We start from the raw sequence: 27024 nt of genomic DNA, 5'->3' as shown, positions 1-27024 counted from the left end.
AAGGGAGCCAAAGAGGTCTGCTAGTCTAGGATGCAGCCAGCACTCACCGTGCTAAAGACATGAAGACATTTCTTCTCGGGGAAAAAAAAAATAGATCAGATAATGATTCCCGCAGGAATAATGGCCTATCTCCAGACTCGATATTGCAATAAACAAGCCATTCAAAGACAATTTGCGCGTGGAAATTAATGACTACATTGAAAATAGAATGGAGAGAAATCAGTGTGGAAACTTTGTGAAACCTAAACTGCAAGAAGTTGTGACTTGGGTGAAGAATTCATGGGAGAAAAATCACTGACAGTTGCATTGCAAATGCACTGCAAGCAGGCTACCTTGACAAGAAGTACTCATTTAAAGACAGTGCTATTGCTAAACATGAGAGATTTGGTCCACTGATTCTGAAAGAAATGGAGTCACAAGAAATTCACCAGGAAATTCAGGAATTGGATTGTTATGATGATGTTCCAGGAGATGATGACATGATTGTCATTGAATAAGTGAGTAAATTCTTGATACTGTAGAATACCGTATCGTATACAGGTAATAAATTTCCTTTATTTTCATTTAACAATAAATGTGTACCGTATTCTTCTTCATGGAAAAATAAGACATCCCCTGAAAATTTAATATAAGACACTGGCTTATTTTTGGGGAAACAGGGTAGCAATTCTATTTATTTACAGTGTCAATATAGCCTGAGAAATATAATTTTTAAGAAAGACAGAAGCAATTATTTTTGCTCTAAGGCACCATGTATAATTCTCATGAACTTAAATATAAACCACAACCATGAAACAGTGGTTAGAGATTTAAAAAAATAAATAAATAAATAAAAATAAAGTTAACAACTCTGACCAGGTGGCTCATTTGGTTGAAGCACCAAAAAAGGTTGCAATTTTGATTCCCAGTCAGGGCACATATCTAAGTTGCATGTTCCATGCCTGGTTGAGGGTGCAAAAAGAGGCAACCAACTGATGTTTCTCACATTAATTTCTTTCACTTTTTCTCCATGCCTTTCTAAAATTAATAAAAATATATTCTCAGGTGAGGATTTAAAACACTAACAAAATAGGAGGGGGGAAAATGGCGGCAGACTAGACCAATGTGTCTCGAGCCTTATCCCAGAGCAGATAGAAAGAACAGCCTAGGGTCGCACAGGGAGTGTTTCTTAGCGCGTTAAAGGACAGCTATACTCCAGGAAAAGGTGGGGGACTGCTGAATGGGGCTCCCCTGACCGGGCAGCCCCCACTGCTGCAGGGTTCCTTTCTGGAACCACTGGCTCCAACACAGAGACCGTGCCATTTTGAAGGGGAAAGTAGATGTTATTGGAAGCCTGAAAATCTACCACTGTAGCACCCACTGAAGACCTGCAAACCAAAGAACACCGGTCCTCAATTGGTGCAAACATAAAGATTCAGAGGAGCTCTACAATCCACCACGGAAAGGTCAGATTTCACCAGGGATAAGGAAAGAGATAACTATATAACCAGATACCTGGAGAAGAGGGACCATGGGGAGACAAATAGCCCACATATGAAAGAAAGCAGGCTTCACCAGAAAAGGAAGTAAAGAAATGGAGGCAAGCAACCTGTCAGAGAAAGAATTCAGAGAAATGGCAATAAGGTGGCTGAAAAGAATGGAAGACAAATTTGACAATATGAGTAAGAACCAAGAGGAAATGAAGAAGAACCAAGAAGAAATAAAAAATAACATCGCTGCTTTAAAGAACTCAATAGAAAGAATCAAGTATAGACTAGAAGAAGGTGATGACCACATCAGTGAGTTAGAGGACAAGATTGAAAAAAATACCCAATTAGAGCAGTTTCTGGAAAATTAAAAATTAGGAGGCGAGCCTAAGGGAAATTTGGGACAATACAAAACAAAACAATATTAGAATAATAGGGGTAACAGAAGGAAAGGAAACTGAGGAAGACATAGAAAACCTGTTTAAAGAAATAATGACAGAAAACTTTCCAGATATAGGCAAGGAAATACCCACACAAATCCAAGAAACTCACAAAGTCCCAAGCAAAATGAACCCCAAAAGACGAATACAAAGGCACATTATAATTAAATTGGCAAGCACCAACGACAAAGAATCTTAAAAGCAGCCAGAGAGAAACAGAAAGTTACATATAAAGGATCCTCCCTCAGACTAGCAACTGATTTCTCAACAGAAACTCATTAGGCCAGAAGAGAATGGAATTAAATATACAAAGTCATGTAAAGGAAAGGTCTGACTCCAAGAATACTGTACCCAGCAAGGCTATCAATCAAAATGGAAGGTGAAATCAGGAGCTTCACAGACAAAAAATGACTAAAGGAATTTACCACCAAACCAGCAATGCAAAAAATGCTAAAGGGTCTGCTGTAAAAACAAAGAAAAAGGAAGCAAAGAAGGAACACAGGTATAGAATAAAAATGGTGACAAATAAATACCTATAATAAATAATAACTTTAAATGTAAATGAATTAAATGCTCCAATCAAAAGACATAGGGTAACAGATTGGATAAGTAAACAAGACCCACATATCTGCTGTCTTCAAGAAACCCACATCAGAAAAAAAGATGTACACAGACTGAGGGTGAAGAAATGGAAAACGGTTTTCCAGGCGAATGGAAAAGAAAAAAAAAAAAGAAAGAAAGAAAGCTGGATAGCACTGCTTATATAGAAGAAATTACAAATTAGATCTCAAAGTGATGGACATAACAAGAGATAAGGAAGGCCACTTCCTAATAATAAAACAATCCAACAAGAAGAAATAACTCTGGTAAACATATATGCACCCAATATAGGAGCACCTAAATACACAAATACAATCATAGTAGGAAATCTTAATACCCCACTATCACCTTTTTTTTTTTAAACTGTTTAAAGTTTTATTTATATTTTTTTAGTGATTCTTTTTTTTATTATTAAATTATTACCTGTGTACATATCTTACCATTACACCCCTTCCCATACCTACCCTCCCTCCCCAGAGTTTTGTGTTCATTGGTTGTACTTATATGCAAGACCTTTGGTTGATCTATTATTTCCCTCAGATCTCCCTACTCTCCCCGCTGTAATTTGACAGTCTGCTTGTTGCTTTACTGTCTCTATATCTATCTTTCGGTTCATCAGTTTATAATGTTCTTTATTATCCATAAATGAATGAGGTCATGTGGTGTTTCTCTTTCATTGACTGGCTTATTTCACTCAGCAAAATGTTCTCCAATTCCAGCCAGGTTGTTGCAAATGATAATAATTCCTTCTTTTTTATGGCAGCAAAGTATTCCATTGTGTAGATGTACCATAGTTTTCTGATCCAATCATCTGCTGACGGGCACCTAGGCCATTTCCAAATACTAGCTATTGTATTATAGTTTGTGCTGCTATGAACATAGGGGTGCATATATCCTTTCTGATTGGTGTTCCTAAGTTCTTGGGATATAATCCTAGGTGTGGGATTACTGGGTCAAATGGGAGTTCCATTTTCAGTTTTTTGAGGAAACTCCATACTGTTCTTCACAGTGGTTGCACCAGTCTGCACTCCCACCAGCAGTGCACGAGGGTTCCTTTTTCTCCGCAACCTCGCCAACACTTGTCGTTTGTTGATTTGTTGATGTTGGCCATTCTGACAGGTGTGAGATGGTACCACACTGTTGTTTTGATTTGCATCTCTCGGATAATTAGTGACTTTGAGCATGTTTTCATGTGTTTCTTGTCCTTCCTTCTGTCTTCTTTTGAAAATCACTATCACCTTTGGACAAATCATCTAAACAAAAAATCAGCAAAGAAACATCAATCCTAAATGGCTCACTGATGGAATTATTGACATCTGCAGAACATTTCACCCCAAAGCCACAGAATATATATATTCTCAAGTGCACATGGGTCATTTTCAAAGATAGCCCACATGTTGAGACTTAGGCAAAGTCTCTTCAAATTCAAGAAGATAGAAATCATATCAAGCATTTTCTCAGATCATAGTGGCATAAAACTGGATATCAACTACAATAAAAACAATTCAAAGAAATCAAATACATGGAGACTAAATAGCATGCTATTAAACAATGACTGGGTTACCAGAGAGAAAAAGGAACAAACAACACTGAAAACACGACAATCCAAAATCTATGGGACATAGTGAAAGCAGTCTTGAGAGGGAAGTTCATAGCTCTACAAGCCTACTGCAAAAAGAACATGAAACAATAGTAACAAATTACCTAACCCTACAACATAAAGAGTTAGAAAAAGAACAAGAAGAAAAGCCCAGTGTAAGCAGAAGGAAGGAAATAATAAAGATCATAGAGGAGATAAATGACAGAGAGACCAAAGAAATAATACAAAAGATCAACAAAACCAAGAGCTGGTTCCTTGAAAGGATAAATAAGATTGATGAACCTGTATCCAGGCTCACCAAGAAGAGAGAGGATCCAAATAAAATCAGAAATAAGAGAGATCAAATAACAACAGACCCTGCCAAAATACAAAGGATTATTTAAAAAATACTACAAACAACTCCATTCCAACAAACTGGACAACCTGGAAGGAATGGACATGTTCCTAGAAAAATATAACCTTCCAAAACTCAATCAAGAGGAATCTAAACAGCCCAATAGGGTAGTAACTATGGAAGAAATTGAAGTAGTCATCAAAAAGCTACAGCAAACAGGGCAGTTTCGTCCTGATCTGCGAGCCCGCGCCATGCAGCCTACGAGCAGGTTCAAAAGGGGCCCTTGGAGCTGAAAGGCGTCGCAGAGCTCGGCGTGACCAAGCAGAAGAAGAAGAAGGACAAAGACAAGGCGAAACTCCTGGAAGCCATGGGCATGAGCAAAAAGAACGAGGAGGAGAAGCGGCGCGGCCTGGACAAGCGGACCCCGGCCCAGGCGGCCTTCGAGAAGATGCAGGAAAAGCAGCAAATGGAAAGGATCCTGAAGAAAGCCTCCAAAACCTACAAGCAAAGAGTGGAGGACTTCAACAGACACCTGGATACGCTCACAGAGCACTATGACATTCCCAAAGTCAGCTGGACGAAGTAGCCTCCCCACCCGGAGCATGGGTTGGCACCGAGGGGAAACAGAAGGCAGGTTGGGGTTATGTTTGGTGCCTTTGGTATTTTCTAGAACACTCTTACATACACCCTGTGTCTTCTGCCGAGACAGTGCTTTTCAAAGCAGTGTGCCCTCATTCTGGAACTTGATTAAAGTAAGACTTTTACTCTATTTTAGTTTCTCAGTAGCACATTGAAGATGAAGCTTTTTAGTTTGGACTGGAAATTATTGAGAGTTTTCCCAGAGATTAAGGTGATTTTTGCAGAAGTATTTTTACACCCAATTTGCATCTAACTCATGTTGACAGTCCACCAGCTGTCTCTGCCTGGAGGAAACTGTCCCCAGAGGAGAAGCAACAGACCCTCCTGGGGCCCTGCCTGTGCTGCCCTTCCAAGTTCCCTCTATCTTGGGGCTTATGCTCTTCCATCCAGGGCCTGGGGAAGCCATTTGCAGCTGTGGCCTTCAGACTGCCTCCTCAGCTCCGCTGGCCAGGGAGGATAACTGCCCAAGGCAAGGATGGGATGAATGCCTTGCCCCTTTCTGAGCTGAGCTAGTGGCTGGCATGCAGCCTGTTCCCATTCCAGACATGTCAGGTGAGGTGTTGCCATGGCAGATATTGCCAGTCAAGTACCACGTTCTTTGTAATGGGACCCAGACACTGCTTCCTGCCTCACTACCTTCACTGCTGAGCTTCAGACAGCCCCCAGTGTGTGTTCAGAGTTGGCACATTCATGAACCCTGTTTGGCATTCCCAGTCTTAAGGACGCCTCAGGGTAATGGACCCCGGGCAGTGACCCACACAGACAGACAAGGGTGCAGTCCCAGAGGAGGACCCAGGTTCCAGTGCTGCAGAGCCAGAGTCTTTGAGGGCCTGCATGTCCCCCCACTGCATGAGGATCGGACTGCATATGCTACTGGAAGAAATGATCTCTGTTGATATACATCTGAAACAAATTCAGAAGAAAAAAATCTAAGTGTTGGGTTTGGGGCTGTCATATGTGAACTGTAGAATAAAACAAAACCAGTTATTTAATATAAAAAAAATAATAAAAATTAAAAAAAAAAAAATTAAAAAACTACAGCAAACAAAAGCCCGAGGCCAGACGGCTTCACAGGAGAGTTTTGCCAAACATTCAAGGAAAAACTAAAACCTATCCTCTTTAGACTATTTCAAAAAATTCAAGAGTAAGGAACACTTCCAAACTCCTTCTATGAAGCCAGCATCACCCTAATATCAAAACCAGATAAAGACAACACAATGGAAGAGAATTCCAGGCCAAAATCCCTCATGAACATAGATGCCAAAATCCTCAATAAAATTCTAGCAAATCCTCTCCAGCAGTACATCAGAAAGATCATATACCAGGACCAAGTAGGATTTGTCCCAGGAATGGAAGGATGATACAATATCTGCAAATCAATAAATGTGATATATATCACATAAACAAATTGAGGTATAAAATCACAATTGTCATATCAATTGATGCAGGAAAAGCATTTCACACAATCCAAAACCCTTTCTTGATAAAAACTCAAAAGAAGGTGGAAATAGAAGGATCGTACCTCAACATAATAAAAGCTATATATGTTAAACCCACAGGAAACATCATACTCAAAAACTAAAACCATTTCTCCTAAGAACAGAAACAAGTTAAAGATGCCCAGTCTCACCACTTGACATAGTACTGGAAGTATCGTATTAGCCATTGTAATTAGACAAGAAGAAATAAAAGGCATCCAAATTAGAAAAGAAGAAGTAAAGCTGTCCTTATTTGCAAATTACATAATATTGTACATAAATAATTGAAAGACTCCTTGAAAAAACTAATACACTTAAGAAATAAATTTGGCAATGTAGCAGGATACAAAATTAACACCAAGAAATCTATGGCCTTTCTATACACCAATAGTTAACTTATAGAAACAGAGACTAAAAAAGCAATCCCATTTACCATTGCACCAAAAAATTAAGATACAGAAATATAAAATTAACTAAGGATGTAAAAGACCTATATGTGGAAAACTACAGGACATTGAAAAAAGAAATAGAGGAAGACATAATCAGATGGAAAAACATACTATGTTCATGGATTGGTAGAATCAACATCATTAAAATTCCCATATTATCCAAAGCAATCTATAGATTGCATTCCCCATTAAAATGTCAACAGCACATTTCACAGACTCTAGAGAGAACTCTCCAAAATTTCATCTGTAACAAAAGACCCCAAATAGCCACAGCAATCCTGAGAAAGAAGAATAAAGTAATCTCAATACCAGATTTCAAGCTGTATTACAAAGCCACTGTTCTCAAAACAGCCTGGTACTGGAACAAGAACAGACATATAGACTAATGGAATAGAATAGAGAATCCAGATATCAGCCCAAATCACTATGCTCAATTAATATTTGACAAAGGAGGCATAAAGATACAATGGAGTCAAGACAGTCTCTTCAATAAATGGTGTTGGGAAAATTGGATAGAAACATGCAAAAAAAAATGAAACTAGACCACCAACTTACACCATACACAAAAATAAACTCAAAATGGATACAGGACTTAAACATAAGACAGGAAAACATAAAAATATTAGAGGCATCTACAGGCAGCAAAATCTCAGATATATGCCAAAAGAACTTCTTCACTGATACTGCTTCTAGGGCACATGTGTCAAACACAAGGCCCGCGGGCCAAATCCGTCCCGCCAGGCCTTGCAATGTGGCCCGCACTGCGCTGTCATCACTGCACTCCGCTGCGTTTCCATCACGATGACAGTTTATGACTGTTCAGTAAACCATTCGGCCCGCGATTTAGGCTGGATTTTAGATTTTGGCCCCTTCTCTGATTGAGTTCGACACCCCTATTCTAGGACAATGGGACTACATTAAAATAAAAGCTTTTTCACAGCAAAAGAAACCATCAACAAAACAACAAGAAAGCCCACTGTATGGGAGAATATATTTGCAAATGTTATCACTGATAAAGGTTTAATCTCCAACATCTACAGGCAGCTTATACAACTTAATAAAAGGAAGATAAATTATCCAGTTAAAAAATGGACAATGGACCTAAATAGAATCTTTTTGAAAGAAGACAGAAGGAAGGGCAAGAGACACATGAAAACATGCTCAAAGTCACTAACTATCTGAGAGATGCAAATCAAAACAACAGTGTGGTACCATTTATTAATTCCCTCTGGTCTAGTGAGTCATTTAGGATTGATGTTTCTTTGCTGATTTTTTGTTTAGATGATTTGTCCAAAGGTGATAGTGATTTTCAAAAGAAGACAGAAGGAAGGACAAGAGACACATGAAAACATGCTCAAAGTCACTAATTATCCGAGAGATGCAAATCAAAACAACAGTGCAGTACCATCTCACACCTGTCAGAATGGCCAACATCAACATATCAACAAACGACAAGTGTTGGCGAAGTTGTGGAGAAAAAGGAACCCTCGTGCACTGCTGGTGGGAGTGCAGACTGGTGCAACCACTGTGGAGAACAGTGTGGAATTTCCTCAAAAAACTGAAAATGAAACTCCCATTTGACCCAGTAATCCCACTCCTAGGATTATATCCCAAGAACCTAGAAACACCAATCAGAAAGGATATATGCACCCCTATGTCCATAGCAGCACAATCTACAATAGCTAGTATTTGGAAACGGCCTAGGTGCCTGTCAGCAGATGATTGGATCAGAAAACTATGGTACATCTACACAATGGAATACTATGCTGCCATAAAAAAGAAGGAATTCTTACATTTTGCAGCAACCTGAATGGAATTGGAGAACATTGATAAGTAAAATAAGCCAGTCAATGAAAGAAAAATACCACATGATCTCACTCATTTATGGATAATAAAAGACATTATAAACTGATGAAAAAACAGATAAACACAGATACAGTAAAGCATCAAACAGACCGTCAAATTACAGTGGGAAGGTTAGGGCGAGGTAGGGGAGATAAGAGATCAACGAAGGACTTGTATGGATGCATATAAGCACAACCAATGGATGCAAAACTGGGGGGGGGGGGGTGAGGGCATGTATGGGAGTGAGGTGGAGGGGACAATGGTAAGATATGGATACATATAATACCTTAATAAAAAATGAGAAAATGAAAAAAAAGACTTTGAAAAAGTATTTTTAGGTATATATATAATTTAGACTGAAAATTTTTTTTTATAATATACTTTTCATTTTATTTATATACTAGCAACCTGTTGCAGGAATATTCCTGCAAGACTTCTAGTGGGCTCCCTCCTTCCACTGCCATCTTTCCTCCCCCTTCCCTCCCCATGTCTCCTGCTGAGGTGAGTATTGCGAGGCACCCCGCCTGTCCCCCCGCACTGGCGACCACTGCTGCCACCAGCATCTCCATGACCACATGCGGCGCATGCTGCCATCACTGCTGCGCGTTTCCCCCCACATTCGTGACCCGCCATGCTTGCCTCTGCCTCACTGATCCTGCCCGCCCCACTGCACCCGTGGCCAAAGGGGAGCTGCCACCACTGGTGCATGTTCCCCCACACCTCACCAGCTGCTGCAGCCTCTGGGACCGTGCCCATCCCGCAAGAGCTTCCAGTGCTTTCCTTCCAGCAGTCCCAGATGACTTGCTTTCCACTTTCCTTCTGCTGTCTTCAGTTTTCACTCCTCCCTCCCTCCACATATGGAAATTATCCACCATCTTCTTGGGTTAATTTACATACTCGCTATGATTGGGTGCTGGGCATGGCTGATGGGTGTAGTGAAGTGTTGCTTAATTTGCATATTACTCTTATTAGGTAGGATATTTTCCCTTAACAACTTTGAGATTTTATTTATTTATTTATTTATTTATTTATTTATTTATTTATTGTAGCTTAAAGTACTAAGGAATTTATTATTTCTCAACAGAAATGTATAAATAGTAGGATGTATCTTGGATTTCTGTTGTTCTTTCTGGAACATTTTAGTCGATTTCATCTAAATTGAGTTAAACAGCTTCAGACATCACCAGAGACAAGGGTGCATCCGTTGGAAGAAGAAAGCGTTGTGCTACGTGTCTGTTTTCATTTCTCAGGAAATCCTTTCCCAGGTGCCATCAGGGGATTTACTCTTAATATTATTGGGTCACATTTCTGTGATTAAACCATGACCAGGCAGGGAGTGAGATCATTAGGACTGGCTTCAATCAATTATAATCATAAATCAGTTCCTGTGCTGAGAAATGGGTTACCTATTGACAAATACACAAATAAATGTGAAGGTCTCTCATCAAGAAAGAAAAAGCAGAGATGGTGGTGGTGGCAAAGTTTGTAGACTTGGCTGTGAAGGGCCATCACTTTGTACAACAACATGAATTCCATTTTACCACAGTTGTTGTGAATGCTGCTCCCAATAATTGTTGCACTGAACAACCAATATGTTTGAACAAAAAATAGAGTCTGTTTTACTTGCTATACTTTTTAGCCCAGGTGTATGGATCTGAGTCAGTTTTTATTATCTAATTTAGATCTTTATTTTAAGAACCTACTTTTCCTACATTTAAAAGGCTCATTGCACAGACATAAGGTCATGATTTTAAAGCCAGTTATTACCTAAAGCATTTTCTTAACCAATTTTGTAACAGCGATAACTCAGCAGCCTTCTGTGGCTTTAATGTGATAGTACTATTTTTATTTTCCTTTATAAAACAGGAGTTTCTTCCCCCCTTCCCCCTGCCTCCGCCTCCCACTCCCACTTGCATTGCAATAGGGTACTTCTTTAGATCTTTTCCTCCCAGTGTTATGGGTGGAAAAAGAGAACATTGGGGACTATTTATGGTAATGGGAAATATTAATTATGCTGTTAACCATGATTGCCCTTTTTGTTTAAAGAAAGGACTTACTAACCTGGCTGGGAATCATATACCTCTAGGACCTGAGAGTCAACCTTGGAATGTGGGCCATTCTTACTCAAGAACTGTACATTATCATGGAATCATTAACCTTGTTGCCCAACCCACCTGTACAGCTCACTTCACCATACCTGTAATCCCTACTTCCCCCCTGTAATCTTTGTCCCCATATTCAAATACATGGAAAGAGCAAACCCAAATCCTTAAAACCTTAGTTGGCAAATTGCAGCTCGCAAGCCACATGCAGCTCTTTGGCCCCTTGAGTGTGGCTCTTCCACAAAATACCTGGGTAAGTCTGTTTTGAAGAAGTGTCGTTAGAAGTTTACATTAAAAAAAATTTGGCTCTCAAAAGAAATTTCAATCGTTGTACTGTTGATATTTGACTCTATTAACTAATGAGTTTGCTGACCACTGCCCTAAAAGATAGAAAGCCAAAATTATATTGCAGACAAATAGAAATCTCACTAGCTGTTTCTGGTAGCTGAACCCTGAGAAGGAAAACAAGAAGAGGTCCCAAGATTAAGAATTCTTGGCAGTTGCTGGGACATTCCTGCAATCTCTCTCATGCTTTCAACCTCACCACACATAACTGGGCTTCCCCAAGCAGGACTTGCCGCTTCTTTAAGCAAATTAAACAAAGAAACACAAAACATCAACACTTTTATACAGGCATGCAGAATACACTAATTTACACCAGAGTATGTCCAGCATTAAAAACCACCAAAGCAATCTCTCTTGTCCCTGGTTTGGGAACTGTCCCTTTCTAGAATTTCAGTATACTCCCAATGGACTATTCTAAAAAAATGGGCTGGGGTCTTTTTTAGTTGCCTTTACTTCCCTTTGTCTAGGGGAATCTTCCTAGGACATGTGCTATGGACCATATGTCTCCCCACCCCCACATTCTGTTTGCTCTGGGGAAATTCAGTAATGGCCTAGTGGCCAGGGGTCGGCAACCTTTAAGACATAAAGAGCCACTTGGACCTGTTTTCGAAGGAAAAACAAAAACAAAACCTGGGAGCCGCAAAACCATTGCGACATTTAAAACAAATATAACACTGCATATATTGTTTCTTACCTTAATGCTATATACCGGATCGTGCAGAAAAAGGATTTTTTCACTTAACAAAAAGAGCCGCATGCGGCTCCGGAGCTGCAGGTTGCCAACACCTGGCTAGCCACTTACTATTTCTTTTTCTATGGAGATAAATCAGAGGCATGCTTCCTATGGGGGAAAAACAATTTCAGAATAGTTCTGAGACAGTATCTAAAATTTTTTATTTCCATCTTATTGGAAGAATTTTTTTTCTATGCTTTTCCTTAGAAGCTTCTTATTTCCAAATCAAGATATGCTTCCCATATACTCATTCAGTTTAATTTCAGAGCCAGCATTTTCTACAATAATTTCAGCATGCAAAATATTAATGTAGGTACCCAAAACAAAGTGCATTTTGGCCATTTCTGTTTATATGTTCTAGTAAAATCTTCCCATTTCTGTAAAGTACTTGCAAGTAAAGGCAAGTAATATCAGGAGTATTAAATACGGGCTGGGGTTTGAGGAGCTTCTGGCCTTAAAGACACAATTTCACATGTTAATTTATATATATATATATATATATATATATATATATATATATATATTTATATATAGATATATATAGATATATATCTGTAGTCTGAGCAAGCTTTCTAAATATGTTATACAGTGGGTCAAGTGTGACCTCAGTTTCTCTCCAGGTTATCTAAAACCACAGGGGGGCCAGGCAGACCAAGCTTTGATGAGCCATTTAATTACAGTTGTGTTGGAACTTCCCTATAGGACTCCTGCATTTCTGACACCTCCACAAAGATTCTTAGTCACCTAAGAACACCCCAGAATCAAACTGGTGGGAGGATGTGCCCCTTTATCTTCGAAGCTGAATGAGTTCAGCTCATTTATATAGCAAAGGTTATTTTTGCTCAGACTCTCAGCAATTCCAATTGAAAAGCCAAAATCAAAACCAGCTACCCATTTTTTCCTTTAGTCCCACCTTAGCCTGGGTTCTGTCAAACATTAACCTGAGTTTTGTCAATCCTGGTTCCACCTCAAGGATTTTAAAACAGCTCAAATAAAGCTACCAAAGCGAGGGAAAGTCCTGGATCCAAGAGACAGCTCACCCAAGTTCACCCAATGGGTGGAGAACTGGCGGGCTCAATGGGCCCTTTGCTGGATCCTAGCATCGAGTCCAAGTCCAAGGGATGGTCCCGGGTGAGCTTCTTTGGAATCCTGCCATGACTGTGCCACGTAATGTTAACCATAGAAGCCTGTGAAGAATGTTTGTGAGTTTATCTGAGCCAAACTGTTGTTGTAGAGTCGAACCCTGGGTTCAAAATAAGACCACTGGAGGCTGATGATTGATTAAAAAAAGGAAGGCAAGGATTTATTGAAAACTGGCCAGGACAGCCACAAGAGCACCACACACAGGTGGCCACACCCATGACCACACCATTCCAAGTGTAGGCAGTCCTTTTAAGGTCTAAACCACAAGAATTTTCCTTTGTTCTAAATTCTAAAGGCTGGGAACATCCCCGCAGGGTCGCTCCCTGCCACAGCCTGCTGGACATTGGAATGTGCCCCTATCTTGCAATAGCTGATAATGCAGAAGCAGAGCTCAGTGGTTGATCTCTAAAGGTTATCTACAGTTTCTATCCCTGAAGCTACTGAGTCTGTGGGAATCAATCTCCTGTATTTCTGGTACCAGGCACAGGAAAATTGCCTTAGCCTCCAGGTCTCCACCTGGAAGCTGAGGTAACTACCCTATGCTTAAGCAGGTGCAGAAGCCAGAATAGCAGGATAAAATTCAAACAGCAGTTTTTACCCAAGTTTGGTTGCTACCATATTTCACTGTAGACAAATGCCAGGAAGCAGAACCTCAACAAATTGAATAATGCTTTGGAGATTGGGGATTACATCTGTATTTATACATTGCAATCAAAGGAAAGGGATATAGGTAGGTTACATGAAATTCATTGGTCATAGACTAGACTCTAGTCTCAGAAGTCAGCAAATTCATTAGTCAACAGAGCCAAATATCAACAGTACAACGATTGAAATTTCTTTTGAGAGCCAAAATTTTAAAACTTAACTTATTTTAACGACACTTCTTCAAAATAGACTTGCTCAAGCCATGGAATTTTGTGGAAGTCACACTCAAGGGGCCAAAGAGCCACATGTGGCTCAAGAGCCGCAGTTTGCTGACCACGGGACTAGATAGACAGGAGAAAGCAAATTGGGGGTTGGCTGGTGGGAGGAGGGGCAAGAAACTCCTGGGATTAGATAAAAAGTAAAATGATGGACACATAGGTGCAGGAACAATTAACATAATGAAGGAATTTGTGGTATCTGTCCTGGTGATCAGCACATTAGGTTGTGCCCCAAGGGGTCCAAAAAAAGGGAAGTTGCAAGTTACCCAGACATTTCAAAGGGTATGTTATCATAGATGCAAAAAGACAGGCTTGGTTAAGGTAAATGTTGACATTGTCAGTGAAGATACCGGCCTAGGAGGTGACTAATCACCACAATTGCTCCCAAAGTTTAATTTCAGACCATCCTTTGAGATTACCTTAGGTCTCTGAGACCTCAAGACTGCCATGCAGGCCTTCCCTGAGCTTGTCAGGCTAGCATGTGGCCTGCTTTGTCCACAATACAGTGCATTCGCCCACATGGCTCACAGGGCAAGTGGAAGCCACACAATAGACTAATAGACTTGCAACTAACCTAATGCTGCACTAGACCCAACTACACCATGGAAAGAAAACTTTGGATGCTGACTTTGCTTCTAGCTTTCCTGAATTCCTAGCTACACATCCTCCAGGACTGATTTAAGGGAAATGGAACTTTGGAAATACAGAGATCTAATACCATGCAAATAAAAGTCACTCATCCTGTTATGTGAGTCTCAGAAAATTATTTTCCTCCAGATATCTTAAGGATCCCATACCAGCATGGAGTAGGGAAAGGGATACTCCACTTCCACCAATAAGATATTAAGAAAACGCTACAATTATGTTCCAATATGTTCTTTCCATAATGCATCAGTAGGAACAGCAAAAATAGGTTGAAGAAAAACATTCCATACAAGCGTTTCAAAAGATCAACAGAGACGACCCCACTGGCGCCATGGGCCTCTCTGGCTATTGTAAAAGAAAAGAGCCACATGCTAACCTGACAAGCTCAGGGAAGGCCTGAGTGGCAGTCTTGCAAACCAAGAGAACTAAGATAATCACAAAAGATGGTTTGAAAATTAAATATCTAACAGGTTGTAGTAGGTAGTCATGTCCCAGATATTTCACCTAACAAAGATCAACTTTGATCTAGTTCACTGAGCCCATCTGCCATCCTGCATCTAAGATAACATATCTGTGAGATGTCTGGGTAATTTGTAACTTCCTTTTTACCCCAGACCCCTCAGGGCACAACAAATGGCCTCGAGACATTCCCTCATTATTATTGTTATCAAGTTAATTGTCAGCTGTTAATAAGTTAGTATCCTGTATCCATCTCCATAAAAGAAGCTCATGTCCATCATTACACTTTTTACCCTATCACAGAGGTTTCCCTGTTTAGCTCTGTCCCACCTCCCTAATCTATCACCAATGAATTTCATGTAACTCACCTTCGTCCCTTTCCTTTGATTGCAATGTATAAATATATTAATAGAAACGTAAACCGCCATTCTTCGGAGCTTTATCTCAACCCATTGAGGTTCTGCTTCCTGGCATATGTCGACAGTTTGGCACAAATAAACTCACAAAAAATTCTTTACATGTTTCAATGGTTTTTTTCGTTAACACTATCCACCTACTAAACCCCCTGCACCCTGAAAGGTCGCCACATCACTTGGTTTCTTTCCATCTCTCTATCAGGCACAGGGGGCCCCTCAGACACAGATGGGAGCCTGCACATCATCTCCAGAGCCAGGAAGGTGCAGTTGATGGACGCGCAGGCGCACCCTTGGAGGGCTTGCTGCAGGCGGAAGTGAAGTCGGCCGTCCACAGCGTGGGCAGGGAGCAGCGTGGGCGGGGAGCAGCGTGGGCGGGGAGCAGCGTGGGCGGGGAGCAGCGTGGGCGGGGAGGGCAGGCCAGACAGAGTGGGCGCGGTTGGCGGAGACGGGAGCTTCGAAGTTCAACCCACCCAACGAAGCAAAGCCTCCGCGCTGTTAGCTCTTGTGGAGCCACTTCGCCAAGCGGGTCCCCCAGACCCAGGACGCCACCACAACGGGCAGCGCGGTGAGTGGGGGGTGGGCTGTCTGGCCGGAAGTGCGGCTCTTTGTGCAACCGCCCTGGGGCGGCACCGAGGTTGAGTCCGTCTCTCAGGCCCTTCCGAGCCCTGGAAGGGATCCGCGCACTTTGTTCCGCAGGGCGGGGCTGTTCGGTGTAGCCTTGGTTCCTGGGACACACAGAGCCTGGTAGGCGGAGAGGGGTGCGGCAGTGCAGTGTGGGCTTTGAGGACTGTTACCTAGTGAAGTCTTTGCACAAAAACGTTCTCTGTGTTCTTTAAGGTGTTATTTAGATCAGATCAGGAAATTGGAAGAAAAATGGAGAAGCAGCGGTTTTTTTGTTTCTGTCAGTTAGGTTTGGGTTCTTATGATTTTGATAATTTCATATATACAATTTATTCACTTTCTCTATCCAAGATGTAAAAAATATTCTATTTGCCTGGCAGAAGCTTAGTGTTCGCCCTCCAGCTTGAAATGCTTTTAATGTTTTCGTCAGAAAGGACATTTTGTGTCCCAGTCTTGCTTAATTTTGAAAAAGGTACGATTTTACAAATTGTCTACAAACAAGCTATTTCTCCCTTATAGTGTATATAAGTGTGTACATAATGGATTTTTAATTTTTTAAAATGTTTATAAAAATATTTTGGAGTGTTTTGGCATGCAAGAAATTTTTTTTAGATAGAAAGGTTTGTCTGGTTCCCACTCCTTAAATTTTAAAGTCATCCTTGTATTTGTAATTTCAGGTTACTTTCCCAAATATTTTATGAAACACTAGGTTAATAACTTTTATTTTCGGCACATTTTTAAACGTTGGCAAGTATAAATGTAGTGGATTATTTTTGCATTTTAAACTAAGAATTAAACAAGTCAAAGCTATTTTTTTTTCTACTGTTGATTCACATTGTGGAGATTTTGTTTTAAGTTACGCGGTTTACAAGTGTTTGCATACCTTACTTATGATTAGCCCTTTCCTGAAACTAAGGTCTGGTAGAGGTCCCTGAGGGATTTAAGAGTTGGAGACAGCCTGCTTCCTTGGGTTCGGCTGGGTGGTTTTGGTGCAATAGTTACTACAATAGAAGTGCCTAACACATAGCGCCCCCTCTAACTGCCTTCTGCTCTTCATAATAGTGGAAGGATTGGCCATGTGTGTAGGGCAAATGCCTGACACTCATCAGACAGGAGGAAGCACCATCTGCTGCAGCAGCTACCCCTGCCCTCCTATCAGGCTCTCCTGTTATTTGTTAGGATTTTCAGATATTCTGCTCTACAACTGCTTTTCAACTCATTTCTGTTTTAAAGTTAGACAGAATTATGATGCCAGAATTATTTGAATCTTCAAACATTGAGACAATGAGCAGTGTAATGCCACAGAACTAGAGAATTAGAATTAGAAGAAGAAAAAAAAACTTAAGTGCCCTTAAAAATATGATTTTAACTTTTTTTAGGTTCTTTATTTTATTTTATTTTTTTAATTTAATAAATCTTTATTCAGATCATTACAGGTATCCCTCTTCCCTCCCCCCCATAACTCCCATCCACCTGGTTCCCATCCCACCCTCTTCCCTTACCTCACCCCCACTGTCCTCATCCATAGGTGTACGATTTTGGTTCTTGCTATTCATCACTTTGAATATTTCTTGCCACTCCTGTCTGGCATGCATATTGAGAAATCAGCTGACAATCAAATGGGTGCTCCCTTGTAGGTAACTAACAAACTGTTTTTCTCTTGCTGCTTTTAATATAATATTCTCTCTTTGTCTTTTGCTCTTGGCATTTTAATTATGATGTGTCTTGGTGTGGTCCTCTTTGGATTCTTTTTGTTTGGGGTTCTTGGACTTTTAAGTCTATTTCTTTCACCAGGTGGGGGGAAGTTTTCAGTCATTATTTCTTCAAATAGGTTTTCAGCATCTTGGTCTCTTCTTCTGGCACCCCCATTATTCTTATGTTGGTATGCTTGAAGTTGTCCCAGAGGCTTCTTACACTATCTTTAAATTTTTGGATTCTTTTTTCTTTTAGCTTTTCCAGTTGAGTGATTTTTGCTTCTTTGTATTTCAAATCTTTGACTTTTTTTCTTGCATTCCTCTAGTTTGCTGTCGGGTATCTGTACAATATTTTTTATTTCAATCAGTATATATTTAATTTCTAGTTGGTCCTTTTCCATATCCTTGAGGGTCTCCCTAAATTTATAGGAAATTCTTGAAAAACTTTATAACTGTGGTTTTGAACTCTATCTCCAGTCATTTGTTTTCCTCCATTTCTTTCATTTGTGATTTGTTTCTTTGTGTCTGCATTTTCGCTGCTTCCCTGAGATGGTAGGGTAGCTTTGTGTGCTTGGTGTCCTATATGGGCCAGTGGCTCATCCTCCCCAGTTACCCAGGCTGCAGGGCCACGGGCAGTGTCCAAGGTCAGTCTGGGTGGTGGTGCTGATGAGTTCCTAAAAGTAGCCATTTGCATGGTGTGGGCTCCGTGCTCAAGCCCTGTGGCCTGGGTAGTACCTACAGCAGTTGTGGGTGCTCCCTGTTCAGGAGAGCCTGGTCTGCCAGCCTCTGATATTCCTGCTGGATTTAACTGTCCCTCACTCACTCACACACACACCACACATATACACACACTCTCCTTTCACCCCTTTACTTACTCACACCCTCTCCTTCACCTCTGTCCTACCAGCTGCCATTTTCCCCTACTTCACCAGATATTTCTTCATTTAACATTTTTCACAGCAATTGAACCAATATTTCATGTAGTTAGATATGTTTTACTTAACTATTCTCTTCTTTATAAGAACATTTAGGTTATTTACAATCCCCCCCACCCCCCCCTACATACACTATTTTAAGCAGGGAGGTAGAGAACACCACTTTTTTTCTTCTTCTTAGCTTCTAATGCTCTGAAGCAGTTGTAAAGAAAAGTTTACAGTGTCCTATTGGGTCCCTTCAGACATTGCTGTTGCTTTTCTATTTACTGTTGTTTAGCAGCAGAATGAGATGTCTTACTATGTAAAGGAGAGGAAGGACTCTTGTTACCTTCTTTTTTTGAGATTATTCTTGGAGGAAAAACTGAGAACAATAGTGTTTGACTAAATCTTTCTTTTTCTTTTTTAGTTCTCAAAGTCATGAATCCTGTTTATAGTCCTAGTTCATCTGGAGTTCCCTATACGAATGTCAAAGGAATTGGTTATCCAGGTAAGTAAGTACAATTTTGTTTTCATTATTGAACTTTTAATTTGAGCACTGGTGAATTTCCATCTCACTAAGAATGCTTTCAGTTGACAAACCCAGCTCAAAGTGTCTTAGGTAAGGAAGAAAATGTATTGGCTCATGGAACTGAAAAATCATGGTACTAGAAAATCAGAAGCTCTGTTGACCCCAGTGGTTTGGGACTAGGATCTAGCCCTCCTGGACTCAGCATTACTTTCTCATCATTAGCTCAGTGTTAGTCACAGGTAACACTTCTTCCCATTGTGGTTGGTCTGTTTTGCTCTTCCCGTTAGTCCCTTGGCTAGCAGCATTTTTATAACTTTCCTTCTCTATAGGAAAGTCCCATGGGCCTTCTTGTTTTCTATTCAAGAAGGGCTTTGTTCTGACTGGACTCAGCTTCTATCTCTGGGCCAGGGATGGATGTCTATTGGTTTATTTAAGTCTTAACTACATTCTTCACCCTTATTAGAGTCAACTAGTCAAACATGGGCCGAGAGGGAGGGATGAAGCAAAATTGGGGGAATAGGGGTCTGGTTGGTCAAAAATAGCAAATTAGGCCCTGGCTAGGTAGTTTAGTTGGTTAGAATATCATCCTGATATGTCAAGGTTGCAGGTTCAATCCCCGATTAGGGCACATACAAGAATCAACCAATGAATGCATAAATAGTGGAAAAACAAATTCATGTGTTCCCCCACTTTCCTCTCTCTCAAATTAATCAATTAAAAAAAAAAAAAGCAAATGGTGGTCCTAATTGTTGACTTTGAACAAGGAATAACTATTTGTAATGTTACAGTTTCATTTTCAGTTTTGGTAATATGGTGGAACAGATAACCTTAAAATCATGTTGATATAAACATACCCACACACACACCACACAGACAGACACACACACACACACACACACACACACACACACACACTAGAAAATTGAATAAAACATGTAAAATTTTATGTGATAAAAGATCCTAGTCCCAAACCAGTGGAGTCATCAGAGCTCTTGATTCTCCAGTACCATGGTTTTGTAAGAATATAAGAGAAATATCTGCAGGTAAATATGAAAGCGATATAAAAACCAGTACATTTGGCCATTGAGTTAATGTTAAGCCTGTCCTGGGGGCATTTGCTATTTGTGGGTTTAAATAACCCGCATGGATGCAGCAAGTGAGGCATTAGGCATTTTGTGAGGCTGGGAGCTCTCATCAATCTGGTTCCTTCAGAGAGTGATACTCCCATTGAAGAGGTAGACTGGAGCAATCCATTTACTGGCTCAGAAGGAAATTAGTTTTTGCTTGGGCTTTGGAGATGGGGAAAATATTTCCTAAGAATATGTAACATGAAAAAAATAGATTTAGCCCTAGGCAGTTTGGCTCAGTGGATAGAATGTTGGCCTGGGGAGTGATGGGTCCTGGGTTCAATTCTGGTCAAGGGCATGTACCTTGGTTGCAGGCACATCCCCAGTAGGGAGTGTGTAGGAGGCAGCTGATCGATGCTTCTCTCTCACTGATGTTTTTAACTATCCTCTCTTCCTCTCTGTAAAAAAAAAAAAAAAAAAAAAAAAAAAATCAATAAAATATATATTAAAAAATAGTTTTTATCCTGCAATATTTCCTATAGCACCAGACAGCAGCAAATGCAGAACTCTGTAGAGGCATTCTCAATCCAGGTTTTGAGGGTTTCCCATAAACTTCTCTCCTTAACAGTGCAAAATTATTGGTATGCACTCAGTCCCCATTGGAAAGAGTTATTGTATTTTCCCGCAGTGGCCCCCAATTTCCTCCCCTTTCTGAGCTTATCAGCAGCCTACGCCACTGGCATGTGGAAAATGCTACCAGATGGTGAGTTAGGATTGCAACTGTCTTGAAGGCCCTCTTCTTCTCCTAAACCCCGGCAACTGGAATAACACAGCAAAGACTTTTGAGGTGTAACTATGTCAATGGCTGCAGCACCTGGATAGGTAGCTGAGGATTGCCTTTTAGGTTGTTTCTCAAGTTTTGAGTTGTACAGTACTTCATTCTTTCCCTCCATTATGAAAACACCTCTCCACAATGATTACTTCAGAGTTACCAGTGTTACAGGTTCAACAAATGAAACTGCTGCTCATTCTGATGCTGGCAATGAACTTGAAGAAACAGAAGTCAAAGGAAAAAGAAAAAGGCGTTATCCCAGCCAGCTTCTATCTACACTAATAAAAGAGAAAAATGCTAATTGACCATACCTTCACTAAGCCCACAGCTAATTAGAGCGAGTATGCAAATTAACCCAACAAAGATGACAGTGAACATCCTCTGGACCCAGGCTGCTCCTAGCATGTAGGCCTGTGTTTAGGCCCTGAGCGGCAGAGGTCCCAGAATGCCCCCTGGCCACTTGGAACAGGTGCCAAGTGGCTAGAGGTGGGGCAGGAACATCCCTGCATCACCATAGTGACGTAGGGACGTTCCCACCCCACTTGCAGCTGTTTGCGAATGCAGTGGTTTGGGTCCATGTCCCCAGCCTGGGGTCTCAGGCTGGCAGCGGCGCACAGACCCACATGGCAATTGGGCCCCTGTCCCATCCTGGGGTCTCAGGCTGGCAGTGGCATGCAGACCCATGCAGAGATCCCTTCCTGGCCCAGCCTGGGTTCTCAGCCATTGAGTCACACCAGCCAGGCAGATATGGAGGAATCTTAAATGTTTCATATATATATATATATATATATATATTTTTTTATTGATATTTTATAGAGAGGAAGGGAAAAGGATAGAGAGCTAGAAACATCTATGAGAGAGAAATATTGATAAGCTGCCTTCTGCACAGTCCCCACTGGGTATGTGCCCCCAACCAAGGTACATGGCTTTGACTAGAATTGAACCTGGGACCCTTGAGTGTGCAGGCCGTTGCTCCATCCACTGAGCCAAACCAGTTAGGACTGTCGAATATGTTAAAAGAAAAAACCCTATCTAATAAAGAGGGAATATGCAGGGGAGGGCATTTTGGGGTGACTGGGCTGTCAGGGGAGGGCAGTTGGGGACGATCAGGCTGGCAGGGGAGCACTTAGACATCGATCAGGCTAGCAGGGGAGTAGTTAGGGGTGATCATGCTGGCAGGCAGAAGCGGTTAGGGGCAATCAGGCAGGCAGGCGATCTGTTGGGAGCCAGCAGTCCAGGATTGTGAGAGGGATGTTCCAACTGCTTGTTTAGGTCCAGCAGTCAGACATCCTCTGAGGGGTCCCAGATTGGAGAGGGTGCAGGTTGGGCTGAGGGACACCTCTCCTCTCCGTGCATGAATTCCGTACACCAGGCCTCTAGTATACAAAAAAGAAACCTCGAAAATCTCCAGGAAAGAACAGGAGAATTGAAGCTAGAGTTAGAACTGAAGCCATGGAAAAATGGTTACCTGCAACAGAATAACGAAGGGGAGTCTGTCACATTATTTGAAGTAGTGAAATGGGGAAAGTGCAGTGCAGTACTGGTAGATAACTGGATTAAATCATATAAACAAGACAGAGACAGTGCACTTCTGAATTTAATCAACTTTTTTTTTTTCTAATCCTCACCCAAGGATATTTTTCCATTGAGAGTAGAAGAGAGGGAAACAGAGAAATATCGATGTGAGAGAAACACATCTATTGGTTGCCACCTACACATGCCCTGATCAGGTCTGCAACTGGAATTGAACCGGGGACTCTTTGGTCCTCAGGCCAATGCTCTATCTACTGAGCCAAACCAGCTAGGTTATCAGCTTTTTTACCCTGTGTTTAGAATGTCGAAGTACCGTGAGAATAGACATGTTTTGAAATATGTAGAATGCAGAAATCATCAGAAAAATTACTGAAGAATTTGACGAGGATAGGGGTGATTATCTCCTTACCATGCATTGACCTCACTGGAAAAAAATTTGTGAATTTACCAGAATCCTGGTTTGACAGTATTAGTATAGCATAAGCTATGATCTATATATGATGGACCCAGTAATCTCCCTTTTGACTGGTTTGTCAGACTCCCAGATCAGACTTTTCAGGCATACAAACACCCTTGTTGCTGTGAAGCTCATGCCTGCTTCTGTGAATGTTGCCTTATACCTCAGAATTTATCAGGATAATACTCAGAGATAGTATGAAGCTGAAAGAAATAAAATGATTGGGAAAAGAGCCAATCAAAGGTTAAAGTTTCTACTTCAGAAATGCAAAGAGACCTATGATACTGTGATAGGTGTTATGGGGGAAACATACTTTTGATGTGTACAAGAAAATCAGGATGATATTGAAAATACGAAGAACTTTTTTTTTAAGGATATATTTGTTCATAGATACTGCGATGCTATTACTGAGATTAGAGCCATTTGTATTGAAGGAACTGTTTTATGGGAGAAAATGTATAGTGATACCTTCCTAAATGACAGTTACCTAAAATATGTTGGTTGAACTCTTCATGACAGGCAAGGAGAAGTCAGGGTGAATTTTTGCTAGAGTCTTTATTCCAATAGAGAATTATTTCCCAAATTGGAGCTATTCATAAACCAATTCAAGGATTGCATTGTATCAATGACACAAGGAATATGATGTTGCTTTGGAAGCTATTTGATTGGTTACTCTCATATTTCATTGAAGTAAAGCTCTTTGTGATGAAGACTATGAAAATGTTTACCTCCTGATGGACTTAGCACATTGCCTGTTGCTATGGAGCTGGAGAATCCTTCACAAAAAAATTTTTCAGCAGTCAGTCCCACAAGTAGAAGAAACATTAGCAAAGAGGAGAGGAAAGAACAGTTTAAATAAAAATCTTATTATGATGCTGTGTGTGTATGTGTGCCTGCGTGTGTGTGTGTGTGTGTGTGTGTGTGTGTGTGTGTGTGTGTTTTCTATCTTGAAAGCTTTCATGTTACTCTGTGATCTTTTTTTAAAAAAATATATTTTATTGATTTTTTTACAGAGAGGAAGAGAGAGGGATAGAGAGTTAGAAACATCGATGAGAGAATCATCGATCGGCTGCCTCTTGCACACCCCCTACTGGGGGTGTGCCCGCAACCAAGGTCCTCAGGCCAATGCTCTATCTACTGAGCCAAACCAGCAAGGTTATCAGCTTTTTTACCCTGTGTTTAGAATGTCGAAGTACCGTGAGAATAGACATGTTTTGAAATATGTAGAATGCAGGAATCGAACCCGGGACCTTTCAGTCTGCAGGCTGATGCTCTATCCATTGAGCCAAACTGGTTTTGGCATACTCTGTGATCTTTTGATGAATTTTAGCCACCAATTAATGGCAGGTATCAGGGAGGCCCTTCAGCTTTTGGAGTTTAATCCAGATACTGGACTGCAGTCTGAGCTCCTCAGTTTTGTGATGGGTCATGTTTTCATTAAACAGGATGACGAGAACCAGAGCATAGAAGGGATGAAGAAGATGAAACAAATAAAACTGAGTCCTTACATAAACTAAGGAATCTACTTGTTTCAACAAACATTTGTGATATTGTTGACATACATGCAGCTGCAGACATCTTTAAACACTACATGAAGTATTACAATGAATATGGTGATATTACTATGGAAACTAGTAAAACCAGGCAGACTGATAAAATTCAGTATGCCAAGACCCTCATTCTCAATTTACAGCAGTTTAATGCACTTGTTAAAGAACAAGGTTCCAAGCTACTTAGAACATCTCCCTAAGTCAGTGGCATTAAAGACTTGTCATGTCACTTTGCTCTTGCATTTGGACTGGATCAAATCAAGACAAAAGAATCAGTTGTCACACTTCACAGGAATGGCATGGAATTTGCCTTTAAATATCAAAATCAGAAAGGACAGAATGCCTACCTCCTAATCTGGCTTTGCTGGAAGTACTAAGAGAATTTTCTTCTAAATTTTTTCGACAGGACAAAAGGACTGTTCATTCATACCTAGAAAGAAAATCCTTACAGAGCAGATGATGGAAAGGAGGAAAGATGTTTGCCTTCTACTAATCTCTTATAGTATTAGAAATGTGTTAGTCACCAGAAGTAAAGATGATAGAATGTCTATGAACAGTGGACGTAGCAGCAAAACCTCTTCAGTAAGAATTAAGAAAGGACAATCCTCACAAGAAACGAGTAGAAGATGAAAGTCTGGATAATAGTTGGCTAAATAGGACTGACACCATGATTAAGACTCCTGGACCCCTGCCAGCACCACAGCTTACTTCCACTGTCCTGCAGGAGAATACCAGTAGCTGGTCCATGGGAGGACAGGTTCAGAAATCTGAATCTGAACATGGTTCTAAATCTGACTTTTTACACAGTCCCAAATGCCGATCTCTTGGTTTAGCAAAGCCAGAATTAGAAGACTTAAGTCAGGAAGACAGAACAGGAATGAACTACATGAAACAGAACTGGAGTGAGGCATGCTGTTTGGGCCTTAATGGAATAAGATGCTGAGCCCATCTTTGAAGATGTGATGAAGTCATTCTGGAGCCAGTTAGAATGAAAATTTGAAGACATCATCAAGAAGTCAGAGAGCTCAGGTGAGGCCAGATTTCCTTGATTCTGCAACTGTCATAGAAGATGAATCAAGATTTGGAATGCCTATGTTTTGAAGTCTGAAGAAAATTTACAAGTCTGGAACTCTATTATTTAGAGCTACAGACCCATGTGCTGTGCGAGGTGTTATAGGGGAAAAGTACTTTTGATATGATGTGATGTGATTTGTTTTTTAATCAAATGATTGAGGTCAGTCCCCCCCCCCCCTTTTTTTCCTCATTTTTTAAATTAAGGTCTTATATGTGTACATACCTTAACAATCCCCCCCCCCAACTCCCATACATGCCCTCCCTCCCCAGAGTTTTTCGTCCATTGGTTATTCTTATATAGATGCATATAAGTCCTTCGGTTGATCTCTTATCTCCCCCATATCTCCCTACGCTCCCGACTGTAATTTGACAGTCTGTTTGATTCTTTACTGTCTCTGTATCTATCTTTTGTTCACTAGTTTATAATGTTCCTTATTATCTTTTTTTATATATTTTTTAATTGATTTTTTACAGGGAGGAAGGGAGAGGGATAGAGAGTTAGAAACGTCGATGAGAGAGAATCATCAACTAGCTACCTCCTGCACATCCCCCACTGGGGATGTGCTCACAACCAATGTACATGCCCTTGACCAGAATCGAACCTGGAACTTCTCAGTCCGCAGGCAGACGCTGTATCCACTGAGCCAAACCGGTTTCGACTAATGTTCCTTATTATCAATAAATGAGTGAGATCATGTGGTGTATTTTTTTTCATTGACTGGCTTATTTCACTCAATGTTCTCCAATTCCATCCAGGTTGATGCAAATGATAAGAATTCCTTCTTTTTTATGGCAGCATAGTATTCCATTGTGTAGATGTACCAGAGTTTTTTTTTTATCCAATCACCTGCTGATGGGCACCTAGGCTGTTTCCAAATCCTAGCTATTGTAGATTGTGCTGCTATGAACATAGGGGTGCATACACCGTATTTCCCGGCGTATAAGACGACCCCCTAATTTTATAGTGAAAACATAGGTTTAAGCCTATATTCCCTGTATAAGACTACCCACCACTTCTGAGGCAACACCAGTTCTTTTTTTAATAGACCGCCTCTCTAACTCAGCCAATCCAAGCAGGCTTTTTATGCATGTAAATTATACATGTTCTGTGCCCGAAGCTACACTGTGTTCTATTG

General features: G+C 40.7%; 1 protein-coding gene and 1 pseudogene across 6 annotated transcripts in view; both read left to right on the top strand.

The window, feature by feature from the left end:
• The first annotated feature begins 4543 nt into the window (after positions 1 to 4543).
• LOC123653244 lies at positions 4544 to 6068 on the top strand (annotated as a pseudogene).
• Positions 6069 to 15986: 9918 nt separating this feature from the next.
• FAM168B (family with sequence similarity 168 member B) overlaps positions 15987 to 27024 on the top strand; it is a 135029-nt gene continuing 123991 nt past the window's right edge. For 2 of the 6 annotated variants that reach the window (XM_045588587.1, XM_045588586.1), the window contains exon 1: positions 19274 to 19354. In XM_045588587.1, coding sequence (XP_045444543.1) covers positions 19285 to 19354 — 70 coding nt within the window. In that variant the 5' untranslated portion in view covers positions 19274 to 19284. Of the gene's footprint in view, positions 16183 to 16213; positions 16362 to 19273; positions 19355 to 27024 lie in introns of those variants that run through there. The other 4 variants (XM_045588584.1, XM_036456281.2, XM_045588585.1 and 1 more) reach the window with 4 other exon arrangements.

The sequence above is a fragment of the Pipistrellus kuhlii genome, unplaced genomic scaffold (genome assembly GCF_014108245.1).
Source record: "Pipistrellus kuhlii isolate mPipKuh1 unplaced genomic scaffold, mPipKuh1.p scaffold_m20_p_3, whole genome shotgun sequence".
NCBI classification, from domain to species: Eukaryota; Metazoa; Chordata; class Mammalia; order Chiroptera; family Vespertilionidae; genus Pipistrellus; species Pipistrellus kuhlii.
This window is presented reverse-complemented; position numbering and strand designations above follow the sequence as displayed.